Source organism: Lineus longissimus, chromosome 4, assembly GCF_910592395.1.
Source record: "Lineus longissimus chromosome 4, tnLinLong1.2, whole genome shotgun sequence".
NCBI lineage: Eukaryota > Metazoa > Nemertea > Pilidiophora > Heteronemertea > Lineidae > Lineus > Lineus longissimus.
In genome coordinates, this window is record NC_088311.1 from 11,206,493 (window position 1) to 11,230,324 (window position 23,832).

Genomic DNA, 23,832 nt, shown 5'->3' on the forward strand with positions numbered 1-23,832 from the left:
TGGTGTAATTAAAATCGAAAATGCTTGGTTTTTTGACCAGTTAATGCGATATATTTGAATCTGATTTTGATCTATTTCTTTCACCTTTTGATTTTTTCTAAGTTATATTCGATTATGAATTTATAGTGTTTGATTTGATATACAACAAGAACAGTATTTTTTGTTGATAAATGTTTGAAAAAAATCGAATGAATATGCAAAAAAATCAAATGATTGAGGGAAGAATCGAACAAAGTTGATTAAAATCGAATAGATAGGCACAAAAATCAAATTTTAATTGCAATGTTGCTCAAATCGAATTTTGCTACAAAAAACATGCCATACCCAATCAAGGGCATGGATGGCTCTATAGAGCACAATAAAATGAAAGCAACTCCAACTGGATGGACTGGAGTGGAACTGGAAGTGGAACAACAATCAACATCCAATCCAATTAACTTTCTATCACTGATCAGTATTTCTGAGACAAGACCACTAATGAATATTCATAGCCGGTTGGAGGGTCGAGGCACATCAATTAGACGAGTGCATGTTTTTAACTCTCAAGTACATATTTGGAGAGGTATTGAAAAAATATTTGTTGTGGCAAGTCTACTGATATAAAGAAATTATTTGATGAAAAAATTAATTTCGAATTTTGCTAATTGGGTAATAGGGGGCGTGTTTTGAGTTTTTTCTGCCAGTTGGCTGAAAAGAGTGGAAATATCAAAGTCTGTCTAATTTGTCGATTATCAAAAAATTTCCGTGGTCAATCACCAGTTTATTTTTCACCATTTACTTGCCCGACTGTCCGGAATAACATAATCTAAATTTCAGATTCACAACCGCACGCATTCTTTGATGCGTCGCGGTCAAACATTGACAATTTAACTGCTAAAAGGCTTAAAAAATCAATTGTGGTCTTGTCTCACGAGTGAACCGATTTTGCTTCCTGACTAAGTCACTGCTGCTGTTTTTCCACATCTCTACTGCATAAAAGTATATTTAGAACATTACTCAGTCTACGGTGCTATGAAGCACTAGAAAGTTTCCTTTTTGACTGACTCCTTGGTTGAAACTGGATGACCGTATTCGAATCCGACGAATGCGTGTACATGTATTCGATTATCAATATCAATGACATTGTCATTGGAGATTGATCATTCTCATTCTGCTGATTAGTGATTGATTGTCATACACATGATACTAGTATGTCTCTTTGGCCTACATGTGGCTGTCGGTGTCTGGTCACTATCACTATGAGAAATGTGTACATTGCGTGTACGAAGCATAAAACCCAACTCTTGTCGTTCATTGGGTTTGTGCTCGACAGCAATGTCAATGTTCCAGCATGTTTTTTATAGTCTAAAGAGGTCATTTTTGCAGTCATACATGTCTTGTTGTATTGTATGATTTGTAGAAGTTGGTCTGCAGCACCATCAGTGGCAACTAATTTTGTGACCTTGCTAGAAAACTAGTGACTTTATGTTGACTATCAAGGAAAGCAGATAAATATTTCATGTTTTAATGACGACTGAGGTGGTATTCATGTATTTCGATTCGATGTCAATCATGTAGATAAAGGCTTGGCTGGTAATGTTATTGTTCACTGAACTGAAGGTCCTTGGCCTGTTTTTTTAGGCCTGGCAACAGGAATTTGAATGTAACTACATGCATGACAATCAGCTGACTTGCTGAATAGTTATATATGAAACTTGAAGCATGTATACCGGTAATGTTTTTTTGTACTTTAGGCACTCAAACAAAGAGAATCTTGTCTTTTAGAAATGAAGATATGCTCACTTTTTAGAGCATCTAAATACCAGTACCAGTAGATTTCTCAAGCCGCTCAGACCATAAGTGATTTACAGTTGGATTTGAAATAATGATAAATGTTAAAAGGGCCAATTGTTTTAGCTCTGCAATCAAAATAAAATGTGGTGTAAAATTGAGATTTGACTGCAACAGTCATGACAGTCTGTAGAACTGTCAGTGTCACAGTGAACCTTTGACTTGTTGCTGCCTGTCCTTCCTACATTCACGACATATGAATAATGCTACTGTAACTGTACTCGAGTGATTGTCCTATTTTCTTGCCCTGCCCTGCCAAAATCAACTTTATCTTTGAATTGAGTGTACAACTCACACTACCGTATTGACTTTTTTTTTTAAATTGTGTTTTTCCATTCTCCAGACATGTGCAGGGAAGTGAATGGTAATGAGTTATACCCGCAGGCATCCATGTACTACATGTACTAAAGCCTGGTCTACACTAGCAAACATTCGTCAACAATTGTTGGCCAACATGAGCCAACATCATGTTGGCGAATGTTTGGGGACCCGTCCACACTATCAAACACAGGCAAACATTGCCAAACAAGTTTGACTAAGTTTGGCCGTGTTTGGCATGAATTTGAGGGCAATTTGGAGGGAAAATCAGTCATTTCTCTTCATTTTTTCTTTAAAACAATGGAGAACCACAGGAAGAAAGCATGCCTAGGTGCTTCAGCAGCAATTCTTTCAGTTGTGATTAACCCCCGTCGCCGCCGCAACTGACAAAAGCCATACTTGTGGAAAAAGCATGCATGGGGCCTATCACTGCCTCCTTCAAGAGTTAATGGCCTCAGACTTCAAAAGCCTCAAGAATTTCCTGCGGATGGATGAAGCTTTTCGTATTCTGAAATTAAGTGTTCAATTTCTTGAAATTGCCATTCTCTATCTTTCATTGAGACTGCCATTTTGTCCCGGTAGCTCCATCACATGATCCAAATCTGTTCCCTGATTGGCTGCTGATTGCCCAACACCAACCAACATGTTGTTCAGAAGTAGCATGGCCTAACATAGGCCAACATTGGCCAACAAGTTGGCTGATGTTTTCACTTGTTTTTGGACCCGTCCACACTGGCAAACAATAGCAAACATGCCTCTGCAACAAGGCCCAACACGATGTTGGCGAATGTTGGCAAACATTTGTTGGTTCATGTTGGCTAGTGTAGACCGGGCTTAAAGAGCCATTGGTTATTTTTTTTAATTGTTTTGAAAAAAATTTAGGCCTTAAAAAGTGTATCCAAAAAATAAAGATTTCACCATATGGTCACATGTTGGTGTAATGGGTGCTGGATGACTATTTTTGAGATGAGCTGTCACGCTAAGTCTAATGAAAGGTGTTTTTACATAGGCGTATCAGTGTTTTTGTAATATACATGTATAAATAAATATTTTTCTAGACAAAATCAGTAAAAGCTTCTCTGCTCCTTTTTTCCTTCAGAACATGGCATTGACGAGGAATGTTTTCATCTCTTGGACGAGGATACTTTGAAGGAGTTAATTCCAAGGATTGGAACACGACTTCGATTCAAACAGAAGCTGTCATTGAACAGGAATGCTGTATCGGTAAGATGTGAGATTCATCTTAATTCTGCAAGAGTTTAAAGGAAAGGTCAAGGATAGTTCAGTAGTAATGGAGCAGTCCAGGCAGTTCATGTGTTTTGTTTGTTCCAAAAACATTAAAGGGGACTTCCACTCCTTGTTCTTTCATTTGAGGACCATTCATGCAATAACCTATGCTGGAAGTTATTTTGTTTGTGCACAGAATGGATGCCAACGGACCTTTCAGTCTGTTTGGCCTTACAAAAGGCATTTGATAAAACATGTTCTTGAACAAGACAGCAACAATGATACATTTATAGATGATGTGCCCGGAGAGGTGTTTGATTATAATAGTGAAAATGAAGACATGATGCATTCTGGAGATGATGTTGAAATTGATGGTGTAAATGATTTTAGAGGACAAAGTCGTCATGCTGAGCTTGATGTTATGTCAATAGCTTCATCGTTCATTAGTAAACTGAAGGCCAAGGCAAACCTGCCTCTCTCTACTTTGAACACTGTCATTGAATGCACTTCCGAAATGTTTTCTGAAATTATTGAAGCATTGAAAGAGAAAACGAAGAAGGTAGTGGAAGACTTCGGGAATGGGATGAGGAATGATGATGATTTGGCAGACCTAATGAATGATTTTGAAGAGAGTCGGAGACCTTTTACCGGTTTAGAAACTGGATGGCTTCAAAACAAATATTTTTTAAACCTCGGCACTTTCATTCCTCCCGTTTCTGTTCCGCTTAGAGTTGCCTTTAATCCCCAGCCAGACCCTCATTCTGGCGTTGTCCTCCAACGCCAAAAGCGTGACACATTTGAGTATGTGCCTATCAGAGACCTGTTGCTAGAAGTCCTTGATGCTGATTTGCTGGAGGCTATCCGACAGTACAAGACCAGGGAACATGAGCCTGGGATTCTTGAAGATTTTAAAGATGGCAGTTACTACAAATCCAACCCAACCCTGTGCGATCCTGAGACCATAAATATTTTACTGTATTTTGATGAGTTAGAAACTACAAACCCTTTTTCTCCCAAAGCTGGCACCCATAAACTGGGTTTGTTCTACTTCACTCTGAAAGATGTTCACCCAGTACACCAGTCCAGTTTAAAGAATTAATTATGTTCTTGCTTGCTGTTGCCCTCTCAAAAGACATAAAGCATTATGGTTTTAATGCAATATTGAATCCAATTGTAGATGATCTGAAAGTGCTAGAATCCGAGGGTTTGTTGTGTGATGTGGAACAAAAGTGCGTGTGGTTTTAGGCCAGACAACAGGTGATAACTTGGGGCTGCATGGCATGCTAGGTTTTGCTGAGGGATTTACAGCTAACTTTCCTTGCCGCAGATGTTCGATGCCGAGAGATGATGCTCACACTGCACTAACTGCTGAAGACGACTCCCTGATTAGGACAGTTGAGACATATGATAGAGACATAGCCGTTGATGATGTTAGTAGAACCGGAGTAAAGAGGATGTGTCCGCTGAATGACTTAGTAGGATATCATGTCACTGATAACCATGCCTTTGACATTATGCATGACATTCTTGAGAGGGTTGGCCTAATAGAGGTAAAACTGGTCTTGAAGGCGATCATCACTGAAGGTGTGCTCACTCTTGATGTGATCAACGACCGAATAGTGTCTTTTGATTATGGATTTCCTGAGTCGTCAAACAAACCCTCTGTGATAACTGAGCAAAGCCTGAATCGTTCAACTTCTGCAACTGGTCAAAAAGCAGAGCAGGCCTATTTTCTAATCAGGCATCTCCTGATTCTCATTGGCGACCTTGTTCCTGAAGACACATGTAATGATCACCTGCAAGTCATACGTCTCCTGCTTTCCTGCATGGACATCATCTTTGCCCCAAAAGTGAGTGAAGAAGAGACCTACTACCTCCAGCGACTAATTCAAGAACACCATGACCATTTCCTCACAACCTTCCCAGACAATCACCTCCTTCCAAAGCACCATCATATGTCACATTACCCTGCAGTAATCCGAGCCATTGGACCTCTTAAACACTTTTCATCAATGCGATTTGAGGGAAAACATGCATTCTTCAAGCAAGTTGCCCAAGTTACCTGCAACTTTAAAGATATTTGTAAAACCATGGCCAGACGCCATCAGATGACGTTGTCTGATGCCCTCATGAGGAAGGAGCTTTTCGAGTTGAAGCCATTGGAAAGTGGGAAGGGTTTGCTCCAGCCCCTGGATCACTTTGAGCCCCATCACAGTCTAATAGCAGAGGCAATTGGCTGTCCTGTTGACTCCAAAGTCTTTTCTGCTAAATTCGCTAGGTACCATGGCATAGAGTACAGAGCCAACGAGATGGTTTCTGTGGACTGTGATAAGGAATCAGGAAATCCTCTCTATGGAAAAATAGAGCAGGTATTCATTGATGACCAGACTCTAGTATATTTGTTGATTCAAGTCTGGGAAACCCTGTGGTTTGAAGACAGATACCATGCCTTAAAATGCTGTTCGGGAAGGAGACGAATTTCTGTGCATCACAGTCAATGAATTGCTTGACCACCACCCCTTTCACCTCATCAAGTCGTTTGATGAACATGACAGTTTGCGTTACATTGTTCCGAGGCATAGATAAGTTGGTATGTTCAGAATGTCCACATTTAAGTTTGTTATTGCTTAATACAATGTAATAAGAGAGTCGTTGTTGCCCGAGATTTTAGTCATTAGTGTGTACTTGCGAGAAAAAAAATTCGAAAATACAAGAACAATTTATCGACATTGAAGGTGTGAAGTATTGAAGTGAAATGCAAAGTTTTCTGAAGTTATTGTATGTTATTGTACCTTTAAATTTATTTTCAGGATGCATCTCCACCAACCGATATGACTGGCACCAGCGATGACACAGAAAATGACAACATACACGTCCCAATAGAATCTAGCTCAACTTTTCATTCAGAATCAGATTGTAGTCCAGTCCAGCATTCTACGCTTTTAAATCTCTCACCAAGTTCAGTTCCCAGTGGCAGTAAAATATGTGCACATCCAGTATCAACTAAGGTGAATATTTTGATTTCAATTCAATCATGGAGGTATAATACCTCCATGATTCAATGTACTGCTTCAAGGTTCATTCTTCAATTGATACACATAATTTGCCATGAGAAGTTGCGTATGGGTAACATTATAAATTGAACAGGTCAGCATTTCCAACTGTCCAATCAACAAATTATGTCAGTTTTGTTATGACTTATGTATTTATTACAGACAAATTTCATCATCACTATTAGATGTATATTTTCAATTAAGAAGAGCTTTGCCATCTTTATTGCAGTTTCATGATTTTAAGACTTTCCTATGCAGCCAGAATGGTGGTAGATCTTTGTTAGCGGATGTACGGAAGCTTGGGTTCGCCCCAACAGTGTTGAGGAAAAGACTTGTGAAAATAGCAACTGGTTTTTTGTTTGAAAAATGCGGAAAATTGTAAGTATCCTTAAAAAAATGTGTGTGTGTATGTGTTTGCTTGATTTGGCTAGGCCAGCAGCTTGTTATTTCGAAACTTTGTTATTTCGAAAACTGATATTAGGGGGGGGGGGTTCTTAAAGTGATTTTAGAGGGAAACATACTACCAAGGATGTATACATCCTTGATACTACATGTATTTTTTAGTGTATCAGTGTGAATCATCTCCTTACTAATAAGTATAAGTAGTGTGTTGGTGTATTGCATTTACATGTAAGGAGTGAAATTCGTGTGCTTAATTTCCAGTCCCAAAACAGAGGACAAGGAGGAACTTGCCATTGCGATTATCACAGTCTTACCGTGTCTGAGGAATCCGAAGGGACAAGGCTTTGTAAGTATGACGGAGAGGCACAACCAAACAATTCCTTGATCACAAGGTGTCATGGTTTCTATGTAAAATTAAGTTTGTTAGTTTTCTTCGCAGCGCCAGCGGTTCTTGATATCACAACCGAGGAGCGCCTGGGGAGGAGAAAAAATGTGTCCGCAGAAGTATCAGCATGAAACCATTTTTTTTCTTCGTCATCTTTCAGGATGCATTTTACCAAAGGGCTCGAGGTGGTCGACCTGCAAAGGGTTTTATCAATGACCGTATATACAATGTTCACAAAGAGGAGGCAAAACTGAAGATGGTTAAGAAAAGGGTCCAATTACCTGAAACAGTCCCTGCTGAAGAGGTGTTGTCTGTTGCAGGTAATCACAATGATATTGCCCAAGGCTTTGATATTTGAGACATGTTTGTGGGTTAATGTAGAAAAGTTGTTTTAGATCACCATCACACCTCGTTCGGTTGGTGGTGCTAGTCACTGAGATCTACATGTTCCTAAGGTGTACATGAGGGATACATGTGTCCTGATTTAATCAAGTCAATATGAGGTGATTAGGAGCCTCACAATCAGTGGTTAACATTGCTGGTAAAAGTGCAGTTAGGCCATAGTTTCATCCAGGGTGATATCTGCTAGCCACTACACCAGAACAAATTTTTCTCAAACAATTATATTTGTGTTTTTTTATTCAAGTCTCTGTTTATCTTCCTCAGAATGCCAGATTCTACCCGAAAAAGAGTATAAGGAAATGACAGCATGGCTGAAACACAACATTGAACCGGCATCCAAAGTTTCGGACCTGATGGCTAAAACCGCAACAAATCGTCACCGTGAGATCTGTGAGAACAAAGAGTTGAAAGCGAAGGATATTTTGGCATCATTTCCAAGGCTTTTGGAGAGAGGAATGGTATGTATGACTATGAGTCTAATGAGACATGTTGTTTCTTGCAGAGGTACTTGGCAGTGGGGTCTGTGGAGGCTATTCAACTTTGTGGCAATGCTGAATATAACTTTTTGGCTCACCGTAAGGGGAGTCTATATGATAGCGCTGTGTCCGTCGTCGTCGTCGTCGTCGTCGTCGTCGTCGTCGTCGTATCCTAACAGTGGCACGTTTCTTAACTGCTAGGGCTATGAACTTGAAACTTTGTACACAGAATGCCCTAGGTCAGCTGACCTCTGACACTGATTTTCGGTCCGATCTGATTCTCTGTTTGGCCACCAGGGGGCCAAATGTCGATATCTAAAAAATGTGATATCTCGCTTATTAGTGACTTGTTTTCGATAAAACTTTTGTTGTAGGTACTCATAGCAAATATACATTTTATATTATACGGGTTTTTAATTTGACCTTGTTTTCAAGGTCGCAGAGGTCATATGGCGTAAATTGGCCATTAGAGTGTAAACTATGGCACGTTTCTTAACCACTAAAGCTATGAACTTGAAACTTGGTACATATAACCCCCTATATCACATAGCCTCTGGTGCTGAACTTTGGTTCGATCTGATTCCTAACTTTGCCCACCAGGGGGCCAAAAGTGGAAATCTAAAAAGTGTGATATCTCGTTTATAAGTGACTTATTTTCAATAAAATTCTTATGGTAGGTACTGTTAGGAAAAATACATCACATGTTGTACATACGGGTTTTCAATTTGACCTACTTTTCAAGGTCACAGAAGTCATATGGCGTAAATTGGCTGTTAGAGTGTAAACTATGGCACGTTTCTTAACCAGTAAAGCTATGAACTTGAAAGTTGGTGCATATAACCCCCTACATCAGATGTCTGATGTCGAATTTTGGCCTGATCTGATTCTTTATTCGGCCACCAGGGGGCCATAACGGAAAAAGGAAGAAGTGCAATATCTTGCTTATTTGAGTGAATCGTTTTCGATAAAATTTTATGGCAGGGACTCCTAGCAAGGATACATCACATTTCCTATGATTTTTGGATTTGACCTCCTTTTCTAGGTCACAGAGGTCAAATGGCGTAAATTGACCGTTCGAGTGTAACTATGGCACGTTTCTTAACTGCTAAAGCTATGAACTTGAAAGTTGGTACATGTAACCCCCTACATCAGATAATCTCTGACACCGAATTTTGGCCTGATCTGATTCTTGATTTGGCCACCAGGGGGTCAAAACTGAAAAAGTAGGACGTGCAATATCTCGCTTATTAATGACTTTTTTTCGATGAATTTTTTATTGCAGGGACTCTTAGCAATCACACGATATTGATCTTATTGATGTCATAGACAATTATTGGTTGGATCATAAACTTATATATACTGCCCTGTCTCATTACTTGACATCAATACACATCTAAAAAAAGTCTTCATGCCTGATTGTGTTCACCATATTCACCTCTAAACTAAGCATGATCCTGCCTACTAAAAGATGTATACGGTGAGCACAATGGCCCCTGGCCGTTTCATTTCAAAAAGCACCATGCCAATGAAGAATTAGTTAAACCTTATTCGACCCCTTGTTTTTATAAATTTTGCATGTATCATTGCAGATTGAGCAGGATTTTAATGTTTTGTTCCAAACTGGCGACCAACTGGTTAAGAAGTGGGATGGCAACTTTGTCAAGAAAGTACTTCAGTACGTCACATGTGTCAAACCAGATTGACGAAATATTGTGCCTGTAAAAACAGTCTTAAATGAAGGTACATGTGTATTACATTTAACATTCTTGGCCTTACGAGACTGAGCATCTGTCCACGTTTTCTTCGACAGTAACAGTCCATGCTGAATTCGAAGTCAGACTAGTAAGCAGCTGACTGTAAAGGCATGCAGGCTAAACCTGTACAAAAATGAATGTTTTTTTTGTGATATCAAAAGAAGAATGACTACCAAAGTTAAACTATGGAAATTATATTTTTTCACTCAATATCCTCTTATTTTCTATCATCCTCGAGTTGTTATCCAATCAGTCATTTGCCTCTCTGCAAACTTGTTTTCTATCCATTTTATGTCAAAAACTAATTGCATGCTTTTGCACAATTTAAGATGAAGAAAGTGTAGTTGCACTCCAGGTCCTGCCACTGATACTTCCTCCACGTCCCACAAAAGATGGGAAGAAGATGCATCGCCCTTCCTATTTGGAGTCATCTTTATCTTTTCTGCAGTTCAAACAGGTAAACACGAGAGCAGACATGTTGAGACAGATTGTATGTTGTAACTAGAGGAATGACAGTGTCTCTGCTACTGCTAGTCGTTGTACATGCACCTGTTTTTGCCATTGTGTGTTCTACCGTGCAGCCAGACCACGAATATGTCATCAATAAATCTGACGGACATAAGGGGCTTGTGGGGTCTGAGGATGCAGAAGTCAGTTTCCCAATTAACCAAAAGAAAGTTGGCATAGGATGGGGCTATGGATGTGCCCATCGCTGTACCTGGTCATTATTTTTGTCACATCCATAAGACAACATCTGTCAAACATGAACATTATGGATAAAAGGAGAAAATCAAATGATAGAATTATATATTGTAGATGAGTCCGTCCTAGTTGGAAATGGGATGTGATATGAAGAAGCCTCATTACTTGGAAAAGACCACGCTTGATAGCAAACTGAAAGTTTTGGTTAGACAATCAGTACCATTGTCATCCTTTTAGCCAGAATGTATATGACACATTGTCACTGTTTCCAACACATTCAGGTCAGAATCATACTGTTACATGATATTTTTCATTTAATTTTTTAGGTCACGACGAATATACCAGCCTTTCTACGGTCACTGCCCGCAGGCATTGTACAACCGTTTGTGCTGGCACTAGGGGAGAGGACGGCACCGACACAGGCTTTTGTCATTGTTGAGAGGAATGCAATTGTGCAGACAACCCTTCTTAAAGCAGTTGACTGCTGCTTCAAACGTTTTTATGTTCTTGATGTTCAGTTTCCAGCACCGTGCCAGATTGTTTGAGAGTTCATACAGGACATTCTCTATGGGGTTGGAGCTAGGAAGGGACAAGAGATTAGCAAAAATGTTGCTATTCTGAGGCGATATTTTGATCAGTAAACTAGAATATGCTTTAATATTATGATAAAAATTTTATATAATTATAAATTTTTTAAAAAGTTGAAATTTTGATCAGGAGGGGGCGCAATGTGCCTTAGAATATTTTTCGTCAATTCAAATTCCCGCCCAATAACGTCATCTATCGACGAGGTTTACTATTCGCCAGGTATCAAAATGGCGGCTGCAGATCAACGCTTTCGGTGTTGATGTGGTAAGTAAAATATCAAATTTTTATCCAGCTGTATCTTCGATGTTCATGACCATCGGGTGCATATGTTTTTATCAAAACGTCGAGTAGTGATGGATCTTTTCAAATTTGCCTATAGTTTTTAATCAATTGAAGCCAGAGGTTTTCTTTTGGTACCCGTAGTTTTATAATTTTCAGAAAATTATTGAAGTGGTGGTTGGTATTTTAGGCCAAATAATTTCGACATTTTGACAGTAACTTTGCGTTGGATCCCCATCAATTATTATATCTGAACTTAGTGAAAATAGCCTACGCAATTTGTATCTTTCAGGCAAATACAAACTTGACGCTAGGGACCAGGATTAGCTCTGGCCGGATGAGCCATTCACGACTTGGGCTATTATTGCCAAGCCAACTTTAAATTTAATTGTTATTGTTTAACAAAGCAAAGAATCTGTGATCCTTGATTGTGTTAATATGAAATGATAGAATAATTTTGTATGTAATGATTGTAAATTGTAAATTATAATGGAAACTTGTCGTGCTCCCAAGGAAGAGATAAATACACTCGTAATGGTGGCAAATCTTTTCATATAACAAATTTGTGTAAAGTAAGACTTGTAAATAGATACATTTGACAGAGGTTGCTCAGTTTGCAATACAACATGCAATTGGTAATGATGAGTCCTGCTTTTTAGAAAGACCAGTTCATGTTCATGTTTATAAGAATCTTTTTCTGTACAAAGAGAGAATTGTATGGATAGGGGTAGGGCAATCTCGCTATTTTTGTGCGACTCCTGTGCAGTCTGGGAGCAAGCTGGTATTCAATCAATTTGCTGTATCATAATCAAAATAATTTATTCAATAACATTTTCTGCTGTTTTTTTACGAATAAATTTGTTAATTATGCAAAAACTGCCTTCATCCATTATGTCATATCTTTGATTTGATCATTTCATTTATAAGTTGCTTCTCAGCTTATGAATCTGATGGACAGGAAATGGACAAAACTGGCTATGTCATCATCGTCTTTGCCAAAACTAAAATGGCGGGAAGTATGGAGGATTAAACTGCACATCTCCAGTCTGCGAAATTTTTTTCTGCAGGATACTTCTGCCATAGTGTACATCTGACAGCCAATCAGAATTCAAGGCAAGCACGTGTCTTTGTTGACATCATCTTTCCACATGGCGCAATAATGTCAACAATGCCACGTGTTCTGATAATCTTGGAAAGAACAAGTTTGCAAATGGTTAGAGGAGTATATTAGCTAAAATATATTTATTTGCAGTATCTTAACATGTATTTTCATTGTCGAGTGGACTGTATTTATTGGACTTGTCTGTTAAGGCGCACTGTGCTCGGCAAAATAGCCGAGGTTGAATGTTTATCTGTCAACCGTGTAACTAGTTCTGCTGTATATGCATAGGTGGCGCCACCATTCAATTTTATTTTGTTTGCTTGTCAAAATGTGTTTTATACAATGGCCCTTCAACAATGTTCAAACTACCAAAATAGGCCTGATACCTTCAACAGCAGACATCGGATACACTGTCCCTTTAATAATTATCAACATTGGCAACACTGTCAGTGTCACTGCCCCTTAAAATTTCACAAATCGCGAGACATCGGATACACTGTCCCTTTAACAATTATCAACATTGGCAACACTGTCAGTGTCACTGCCCCTTAAAATTTCACAAATCAATGCATGCACTGCAATGTAGGATCAGATCAGCTGATGCCTCTTTTGTACGCATAATATCATAAATTTTACAATGAATCTGTGCAATTCATTCCTAAACACTACGACACAAACCTTGAGTTGAGCATACTTGGGGTCAGACAATTATTGTCACATTCACAGTTGAAGTGGCACTCGGCATGCGACTCGGTATCGTCCATTGTATTTGCATTATCATGCATAAATAAACAGTGTGACGTCAAAGATCGCGCCAATTGTGATTGGCTGTCAGATGTACACTGTGGCAGAAGTATCCTGCAGAAAAAAATTTCGCCTCCAGTCTACTGAGAAAATTAGTTATTTTAGCTGATTTACTATTTTTGATAGTTAAAAAGTAGTAAACACAGAGGAAACAGCTGCACTCCAGCTTATTGACAAAATTAGTTATTACGTCAGATAAACTAACTAGTAGTTAAAAAAGTAGTAGAAATAACTATATTAATGGTTGAAAATTTACTATTTTTCTTAGTTGTTTTTTTAACTATTTCAAATTAGTAAAAATAACTAATGTTTTAGTCGGTGCAATAGCAACTATCGAAATTAGTTAAAATTTACTAATAAATAGTTATTTTTACAACTTAATTTTAAGAGTGTACGCATTATCTGAAGATATGTGTATACACATCACTAGAGCACAAATTATCATCAGCTACATTTGTAAATGTCCTCGTTTGGCTATCCATACTGGTGCGATAATCAAAGCGTCTTTCCGCAGATTACGTTTGAGTCATCGATTAAATGAAGATCTGGTAAATAGAAAAAACAACTACAATGAAACGGGTTGGGTGGATAGATGGGTAAACGGTAAAAAAGGTACAGGAAAAAAAGGTACGGAAATAAAGGTACAGGAAATAAAAGTACAGGAAATAAAAGTACTGGAAATAAAGGTACCGGAAAAAAGGTACCGGAAAAAAGGTACACAAAATTGCATAAATAGGTAAAAAGGTACACAATTTTTTTTCAGAATATTATTCTCTTCAACTGGTTCAGACTCGGCCTATGTCTTAATCTTTTCTTGCCCATTTTTCTTTTACTGTGACTAAGGTGGTGCCTTAAAATAGTTTAATACATTGCGGACAATTTTGTTACGGAATGAATTTGAGGAAAATTCATGGAAGAGGTTGCCCAACAGGGGAGCTGACTTTTTTGTGGTAATAACTACATGTACATTCATGTTCTTTTAAATTTTTAAATACTCGAGTCGTATTCTTATTAGGGGCGGATCCAGGATCTTGGGAAAGGGGGGTGGGGGCGCACCTGGCATCCTACCTGGCATTTCACATTATGATTCTCGCCAATTTCCCTAAAAAGCTTGTGTTTGGTCTTGAATCTAATAATTTGTCTGTTAAGACCTAATTGGCCAGGCACATTGTCAATTGGGTCCAGCTCTATGATGAATGTTAATTGATTAATTGCAATTTAACTTGAACATTGGTACATTTATCGGTTAACCCTTTTGCAGAGGGAATTGTCCTAGAATCTTTACAATCATCATGATCTTGATAGCCGTGTTTTCACTCTTGAAAACCATAACGGTATACTGAAAATTTCATATACCTATTTCTAAGGCCTATGCAATGCCTACGCAACAAATAAAGTTAAAGTTATGAATAGAAAAAGGGAGAATTCAAATGATATTTAAAAAAAATTGTGTACTTTTTTACCTATTTATGCCATTTTGTGTACCTATTTTTCCAGTACCTTTTTTCCGGTACCTTTATTTCCGGTACTTTTATTTCCTGTACCTTTATTTCCTGTACCTTTACTTCCGCACCTTTTTTTCCTGTACCTTTTTTTCCTGTACCTTTATTACCTAGATTCGGATAGATGTTATCATTTGTGTTTTTTTTGTAAAATGCTGGACTGAATTCCAGTGGTCCTAAACTTAACACGAGATGGCGACAACTGTTTAGAGGCCAATCGATTTCTTGGTAAACGAAATGACCTGAACATATTCATGTATTTCAAAAGGCCCTACATCATACAATGACGTATGCATGCATGTATACCATTCTATGCGTTCGATTATCAATGCAGGACAAGAAGTGTATCAAAACGAAACTAGCTTTTTGTTAAACATAAAGGCCAAGAACTTCAAAATTCACCGTTCATCAACTCGAGGATAGGAGAAAAGCAACCCATCTGGTGTTTTGCGTCGTCGAATAAAAAAACAAGTTAACTAGGTAAAGTAGGTGCACTAATCTAGTATTTTCACAGACTATTTTTCAGAAATCTCAGGCCTAGTAGTGGCAATGGCTTGTACAGCCCTTAACATGAGACTGCATGCATGTTGTGTTCTCTTCTGCCGATGGATAGGGTGGATTTTTTATAAACTTTTCAGAGGTAGTGCTTTCCGTTCGTGGCCAAAAGACTAAAACGCTCGCCATTAGATACTTACAGCTCCTTATTCAATGATTTCGATATCAGGACATCGACTTCTATCAAGGTGGTGTTTGGTAAGACAACATGGACCTGGCATGAGAAAAAGTTCAGAACAGTTCTTTTTAGAGGACTATTCTATTGAGGTCTCTTATGAGCAACCCCATTGATCGAGTTCCCGTGATTAGAGAGTTTAAGGAGACTCGAGGCATCCTCTACATCCGGGTCTACTTGAGTAGCAATTCAAAATGGCTGCACCCTAGGCCCCGGATACTACGAAACAAGGGGTGGTATGTATAAAAAGAAGTAAATACCTCTAGTAGAAGCAAAAAGAGCATTTACTAGTAGTAAATAGTAAAAGTATAAGTAAAAGGTCAATTTCATATGCATAATCTTTACCTTTTACTTCAAAGCTGATTGTTTTACTTGACTAGTATCTACTTGTTTACAACTGTGAGGTCAGCCTATTCAGAGGCCTGGGCAGAAGTGATGTAAGCCCAGTTTGATGAGGTAAGCGTGCAATGCGGCTTAACTCCTTTGTTATATCTTTGAAAGTGACGCAATCTTGTCGTTGTGCAAAATGAAGCATGCAACAATTACACTGGGAACTTTTTTCAGCTGTAACCTAACACGTCCTTGCAGGATAGGAAAACGGTTCTTTAAAGGGTACCTCGTGTCAAATTTCACCATAATGTTTTAGCTGTTTTTGACAAATGACTACTTCACTTTCTCATAAATTGGTAAGGTTTTCGAATCGAAATGCACATTTTCTAGAAATTGATGGTTTTAATCCCGCCCGGACGGCTCGCTTCGATGCCGTTGAAATCGCGCTACGTCGACGACGTTTTCGTTAATGACGTCACAACATGAACATTTTCATGAAAAAAAAAATCTGATTCGTTTATTTACAACTGCCATTGACCATTGACATTCCATCCTGTCCTTACACAATATATACACGATAAGAACTGAAGATCATGGAGAAGAAGAAGAAAAGGGTTGTCGGGTGGCGTTGTGCTGCGATGTTTTGCGGCAACACCAGCAAAACTAAGGTGTTGGGGTTTTCCGCTGGCCTGACCCTATCATAGAACCGGGCCGTCACCATGAAGTTCGAGTCAAGAGGTCACCAGCAGATGGTTCATCTTCTCCTCCTGATGCTCCGCCGGAACACAACTTCGAGAACCAAATCCGTCTGCCGTTGGGGATCTTCCAGCACATTTGGAAAAAATCTCGAAGTAACGAAGTAAGGGAAGGGACGGTCCCCCCCCCCCCCCCCCAAGTCCACAGTCCTAGTCATTTCATCATAAATTTCCTAAGTCCAACCAGGAAATTCCATCGCTGACGTCACAAAAATGGTATTCCTAAAACTATTTTTAGACCTCATTTAATATTCATTTACGGTGGCTGGGAAAGGACATCGAAAAAAAAAATTTCTCGGCGGGACGACTTATTATGTCGGGGGGACGACTTATTATCTCGGGGGGACGACTTAGTAAGTCGGGGGGACGACTTATTATCTCGGGGGACGACTTAGTAAGTCGGGGGGACGACTTATTATCTCGGGGGGACGACTTAGTAAGTCGGGGGGACGACTTATTATGTCGGGGGGGACGACTTAGTAAGTCGGGGGGACGACTTAGTAAGTCGGGGGGACGACTTAGTAAGTCGGGGGGACGACTTATTAAGTCGGGGGGACGACTTATGAAAGCGAGGGCGAGGCGTGGCTGTGACTGTCTCATCTCTCTCACCATGTTGTCAACACGGTGGAGCAGCCAGGACCGATTCGGCCTGGCTGTGACTTCCTCATCTCTCTCACCATGTTGACAACACGGTGGAGCAGCCAGGACTGATTCGGCCTGGCTGTGACTTCCTCATCTCTCTCATCATGTTGACAACTTGGCAGAGCAGCCAAGACTGATTTGGCCTGGCTGTGACTGTCTCATCTCTCTCGCCATATCAATAACTAGGCAGTGCGGCGAAGACTGATGCGGCCTGGCTGTGACTGTCTCATCACTCTCATCATGTTGTCAACACAGTGGAGCAGCCAGGACTGATTCGGCCTGGCTGTGACTTCCTCATCTCTCTCATCATGTTGTCAACACGGTGGAGCAGCCAGGACTGATTCGGCCTGGCTGTGACTTCCTCATCTCTCTCACTATAATTATTGTCAACTACATTGTAAACATAATGCTCAAAATTGATTCATGAAAAAGGCAGTAGGGCAATATTATTATTAAGTTGTCAACATGGTGAGAGAGATGAGGAAGTCACAGCCAGGCCAAATCAGTCCTAGCTGCTCCACCGTGTTGACAACATGATGAGAGTGATGAGGAAGTCACAGCCAGGCCGAATCAGTCCTGGCTGCTCCACCGTGTTGACAACATGATGAGAGTGATGAGACAGTCACAGCCAGGCCGCATCAGTCTTCGCCGCACTGCCTAGTTATTGATATGGCGAGAGAGATGAGACAGTCACAGCCAGGCCTCGCCCTCGCTTTCATAAGTCGTCCCCCCGACTTACTAAGTCGTCCCCCCGACTTACTAAGTCGTCCCCCCGAGATAATAAGTCGTCCCCCCGACTTACTAAGTTGTCCCCCCGACTTACTAAGTCGTCCCCCCGACTTAATAAGTCGTCCCCCCGAGATAATAAGTCGTCCCCCCGACTTACTAAGTCGTCCCCCCGACTTAATAAGTCGTCCCCCCGACTTGATAAGTCGTCCCCCCGACTTAATAAGTCGTCCCCCCGAGATAATAAGTCGTCCCGCCGAGAAATTTTTTTTTTCGATGTCCTTTCCCAGCCACCGTATTCATTAGATTTTCCTGAGCGTACGCGAACTACTGCGGATATAGCTTCTTCCTAGAGCGAATAGGAAAATATTCGACGGTCTGACTTGTTCATGTTGTGACGTCATGAGGTCACGTGACTTAGTGCGGGTTTTTCAAAACGTCTTCGGCAGTTGGCCAGTCTGACGCGATTAAAACAGCGATTTTATAATAAATCTAATCAAAAATGGAAAATTTGAGCTTTACATTTGTGATCAACAATTAAAAACGGACGTATTTCCGCAAAGTTGTAAATCACATCATAGTATCACTTTAACTGTCCAAAACACCGTTCAATTACGACTCTTTCCTTCTTATGACACTTGTTGTATGATCTTTGCTCTGGTAGATTTACCGGGTCCTTGAAAGGGGTCATAAGCCAGGGGGCAATACCGTATCCATCATCCCCTAACAACAAAGCATCCGTCTCCGATTTGGCCATAAAAAGTCCCAGGTCAGAGTATTTCCAGATTCTGCTGTCGTGGACAGATCCAGGCCAATTGGCTGCGACATTTGTGAACCGCTCTCCGGCATCACACGTTGCTTGTACATTCAAAGTGGCCACAACCTTTCGACAAATGTACTCATCTCCGTGGTTTTTTGGTTCGTGGTTTTTTGGTTTGAGAACCTGCACATGCGTACAATCCAGTGCTCCAATGGCACAAGGAAATTGATATTTCACTTGCCACGAATCCTTAGCAGCCTGAATATCTGTTGCTTCCGTTGGAAACTGGATCCAAAAACATGTATCGGCTTTCTCTACAATCTGGTCAACAATTATTATTATTATTATTATTATTATTAAAAACATTTTTATAGCGCTTAACGTTGTTTAAACTTCTAAGCGCTTTACAATTTATAATAAAACATAACATTAATACATGATAGAATAAAAGGAGCCTATCACCCGGTTTGTGCGGACTTCCTTACACAGACCCATTGTACTTGATCGAACAATGGCAGCAAAGGTCCTTGATACTGTGCACTGATGTATCCCAAGGTCTTTGCCAACGCCGAGCTGAAAACCTGGATCCCAACATGCCTAAAAAAAACCTCCATTTGTTGCTTGGAGGAAGGAGTGCCACCCCTAGTCTCATTTCGTTCTCCAAGAAAATGTTCGGCCATCCAAATGACGTTTTCCTCATTAAATCGAAATTCCGATCGATACGTTGGACCTGATGTTGGTCTTTGTGTGTTACACTCCTTCCTCTTCCTCGGTACACCCATAAATGCAGCCATTTCCCAAAAATATGTCTCTCCTGTTTGACTTCCAAGGTTGGTAAGGAGCTACCTTGGAATTTTGAAGTATTTACTAGAGGATTGGTAGTAATTACTTCGTTTTATGCATACTGATTGAAGTACATGTATCTACTAATTTTGGAGTAAACGCTAGAGGAGTAAATACTTCTTGCTTCTACTAGTAGTAAACACTTTTAAGTAAAAGGTTTTACCTCATCTTTATGCATGCAGATGGCAGTAAATACTAGAAATTTCAAGTAAAAAGTATTTACTAGTTTTTATGCATACCACCCAATCACTATTGAATATTCATAGGTTGGGGGTTCCAGACCTATCAATGTCAAGTACATATTTGGAGAGGTATTGAAAAGATATTTGGTGTGGCAAGTCTACAGATATAAAGAAGTTATTTGATGAAAAAGTTAATTTTGAATTTTGCTAATTTGGCAATAGTCTTGAGATTTTTCTGCCAGTTGGCTGAAAAGAGTGGAAATATCAACGTCTCTCCAATTTGTCCGATTATCAAAAAAAATTTATATCAGCATTAGCTCATATATTATCCGTGTCTATGAAGTTCTATTATGCCGTCAATTGATTTGTGATCGCATTAGGGTAAATGGTTTTGTAAGTCTCCCTTTTCGCTAATTCAATATGCCATGAATATGCCATGTGTCAAGACATTAGTTACATCTTATTTGCATGTCGAACGATATTCGTCGATCAATCAAATATGTTTTAGCTCAACATGATTCCAGGGGTAGTGAAAGTGACCATAGAAGCGCGCAATGACCCCTGGGTAAACGAGGTTGGTCTCGGGGAGGCGTGTCAAAGTCGGCTGATCATGCTAGAAACCGATGTGGGTAGAGACTACAGCCCGCAACCGCTACTCCAACCACCTCAATTTTTTGTTTTCCTTCTAGGATGGAGGTCATATTGAAATCCAACGATCGATGTTTCCATCTCCTTGATGAGGTCAGAGGTCATCTTGACAACGGACGTAATGCAGACGCTTTGCGAGTTGCCAGAATCATCAGAGGAGACGGCGATTCTTTTAAAACGAACATACACGCCGCTGTAGCGAGGCTTGAAGGAGCCTTGGAATCAAAGAAGTCAGAGCTGGAAGACTCTCAAAATAAATGTCATAAGCTTGATAAGGAAGAGGAGCAACTTCGAGAGAAGCTTGGTGAAGACCTTGTCGAGCATATGCTCTGTGATCTCTTCAGCACTGTGTTCGAATGTGGGGCGCAGGCGGCGGAGAGCGCGAGGGACGAAGCCCAAAGAGCGTACGCACAGGCTGCGGAGGACCGGAGTGGGTTTCACCCCCTTCATCTTGTTCCCGTATTTGGTTGGGCTGCTCTGGCTGCGAAGAAGATCAATGGGTCAGCTCGCATGAATCAGGCACGTCAGCATCAGGAGGCAGCCGAAAACATGATTAAAATTAGCAAAGATCTTAAGAGCGCATCGGAAGCAGCTGGACAGGAGGCTATGCAGAGGTTCGCGGTGGTCCATGGAGAGCGCATTGAATGTTTAGAGCAGTTTGGTCGTATCCACCAGCAATGTGGAGAGCTAAAGGAAAGTATTAGTATTATATTGAAGGGCAGCAAGGCTCTAGAGAACATCCTTGCTCTGACCGACTCGGCTTGTGGTGGAACAGATGCGTTGAAGGCAACCCTCGAGGAGGGGCAGAAGACCCCGGCGCTACTTGCCTCCAGAGGGACACAGACGACGATCAATGTGACCGAGAAGCGCTGGGGCGAGGTGCGGGACTTTATGCGGGCTAACGAGGATCTGTTCAACCATCGTGCACTGAAAAATTAGGCATTTTTAAGATCCTTTACAAGTATTATCCCTTGACATTGCCTTTAAAATATGATCACAGGCAAAACCCCATTACTCCAAACGATCAACACCAATGGGGTTTTGTCACACTGCATGAGAAAGGACCAATATTATTGGTATTCAAAAGTTCTTTTGCTGAAAGATACACTGCATGTACTTCTTTTCTTGAAGGGCACACCTCTTGAATTTTATAAGTATTCTTTTTCTGCATCCGGATCTCTCACACATTTAAAGAAGTTCGCAGCTTTTTACTTCAATATATTTGTTCTACTCCTGTTTCGTATTTCATTGGTAAATTATTTTGCTAAAAGTCTTCGACCTTTTTTCAGCTTTGTTTCAACTCTGAGAAGAAAAACGCAGTATTCCGTTATTTTACCACGTTCGTGATTTGGTGCAGACAACGTTAACGTCTTCTCGCCGCACGAGTGAAAGCGAGGTCGAACTTAAGTCAGATTTTGTATTTTTACATTTTTTTGCAATTCAATACTGGGAATTATCATTGTACAGTACTCGTGGAAGTTAATTGGGCAGCGGACAGCTCGGTTATATAAGGGCTTTAACACCAAGAATATTGATTAAGACTAGTCAGTAGTGTTTTCCGTTTAAAGTAGTTTTCCGTTGAAAGTACAGTATTTTTCTCTTCAACCGACTGGCTGGAAATAGTCGCACATTAATATTTCTAATGTTTGCGTTGGTATCCCGATGCTCCTCGGATGTAGAACTTTCTCTGGCCTGGGCTCGTCTTTCGTTGCAAAAACAAGGTTAAGCATCACACACTTGTTCATCAAATTGCATATGCCTGTTATGATAATCGTTATTATTATGCAGACTTATAGCATATAAATCTAACTGGTTTCAGTTGCTCAATACGCTTCACATTATAACGCCTAGCTATTGGCCTGTGCTTGTACATTCGTGATTTAAGCTCTACTTTCTGGGAGTAGGTATTACCGGTCGGAGCAGCAGCTCAACAGCCCTCAAGACTCAGTAAATATTCATTGTGTACCATCTCCGTATAAGAAAGAAAAGGATGTCTAATGGATATAAACAACTGGTGATTATAGTTGTCTACAAATGTATCGACCAATGACATCGATTAGACAGCAAGTTATATTGACGGCCATTGAACAGTATGTAGTTGATGTCTAATGGACAGTAGAAATATAGCAAAATTTCGTGATCTCTAAAATACTTTACTTTCGTATATTGGCAAGCACATTAGTTTCATTTATTTCGAATGACCTTTATCCCACGCAAGTAATTTCTTACGCCATTTCTGTTATTGACAGCCGTTTATTTCTTTGTCGATCAAATATATCGGTGACCCTGATGACCTGATGACCTCCTGGGCTAAGCACAAAACTAAAGTATCTTCATTATTACCTCCTTATTACCTCCTTTATTTTGTATTTACAGTGTTTTAGTATTTGTTTATCTGCTTAAATTTATATTCAGTAACGTAATTTTATGCAATGGGAAATTTTCAAATTCAAATACAAATTTCGAGAGTTTTTGCAGGATTCTTTAAAATCCTTTGTTAAGATCTTTTCAGATCTTCTCTTCACTTCTTCTTGTGTACATGAAATGTGTTGTAGAATACCCAGGCCAAAATAAACGAGATTATACACAGCCAATGTTTTAAACGTATTCTTTTTATATACTATGCAAGTAGTATATATAACCGTCGATTCACAGGGAGATAACGTTTCAAAGGGAGATAAAGCTCACTTGACGTTGAGATAACGGTTGGCCGAGCGAGATTTATCGGTGCTGATGGCGGGCAGTTGACTTCGGTCTCCGCAGTCGGCGAGCCATCGGCACGCATCTGCTCCGCGTCGCATAACCATCGATTATCATTTAAAGGGAGATAACGCTCACTTGACGTTTAGATAACGGTGGGCCAAGCGAGATTTATCGGCGCTGACGGCGGGGAGTTGACTTCGGTCTCCGCAGTCGGCGAGCCATCGGCACGCATCTGCTCCACTCCACATGCCGCTTATGGGGTGCGGTTAAGCTAATATGTTCGAATGCGGGCTTGGCGATTACACTCTGAATCTGGTGAGTATCGCCATTCATTACTCTCTTGTCTTTGGCTAAAGCGTTGATTTTTCTATCATTCCCCATCAATTGTTTTCCGTTTGAGAATTGTATCGTAAACTCCGCCATACTCCCTCCACTCGCACGCACTAGTACAAAGGTCATGCAGTACTGCCCACAAACTGTGCTCACTGGGCTTTGAAGCGTTTTGTCGTTGAAGGCGTACTCGTTTCTCCCCCGGTCACCGCTACTGCTGCTGCTGCTGCTGCTATCATGTAAGTTGCAAAATTCTCTGTGTTGAGCTGCCCGCCCATAACTATCAAAGAATTCCTCTTTTCTGTTTTTGTAAAAGTAGAAACGAACCCAATGCGTGCTCGTGTTGGCAATGTAGGCAC

The 23,832-nt window shown here is 40.2% G+C and overlaps 2 protein-coding genes across 2 annotated transcripts; both read left to right on the forward strand.

Moving 5' to 3' along the window:
* Positions 1–315: 315 nt before the first annotated feature.
* On the forward strand, positions 316–10,265 carry LOC135486041 (uncharacterized). Its single transcript, XM_064768505.1, has 9 exons — positions 316–454; positions 3,248–3,372; positions 6,186–6,383; positions 6,658–6,806; positions 7,092–7,176; positions 7,376–7,535; positions 7,882–8,075; positions 9,683–9,833; positions 10,177–10,265. Exons 1-8 carry the CDS (start codon positions 316–318, stop codon positions 9,794–9,796), a joined length of 1,164 nt encoding a protein of 387 aa, XP_064624575.1. The 3' UTR covers positions 9,797–9,833; positions 10,177–10,265.
* Positions 10,266–15,163: 4,898 nt separating this feature from the next.
* Positions 15,164–23,013, forward strand: LOC135486331 (uncharacterized). Its single transcript, XM_064769041.1, has 3 exons — positions 15,164–15,304; positions 20,482–21,319; positions 21,730–23,013. The coding sequence occupies exons 2-3, from the start codon at positions 20,483–20,485 to the stop codon at positions 21,805–21,807; spliced, it is 915 nt and encodes a 304-aa protein (XP_064625111.1). The 5' UTR covers positions 15,164–15,304; position 20,482; the 3' UTR covers positions 21,808–23,013.
* The last annotated feature ends 819 nt before the right edge of the window (positions 23,014–23,832 follow it).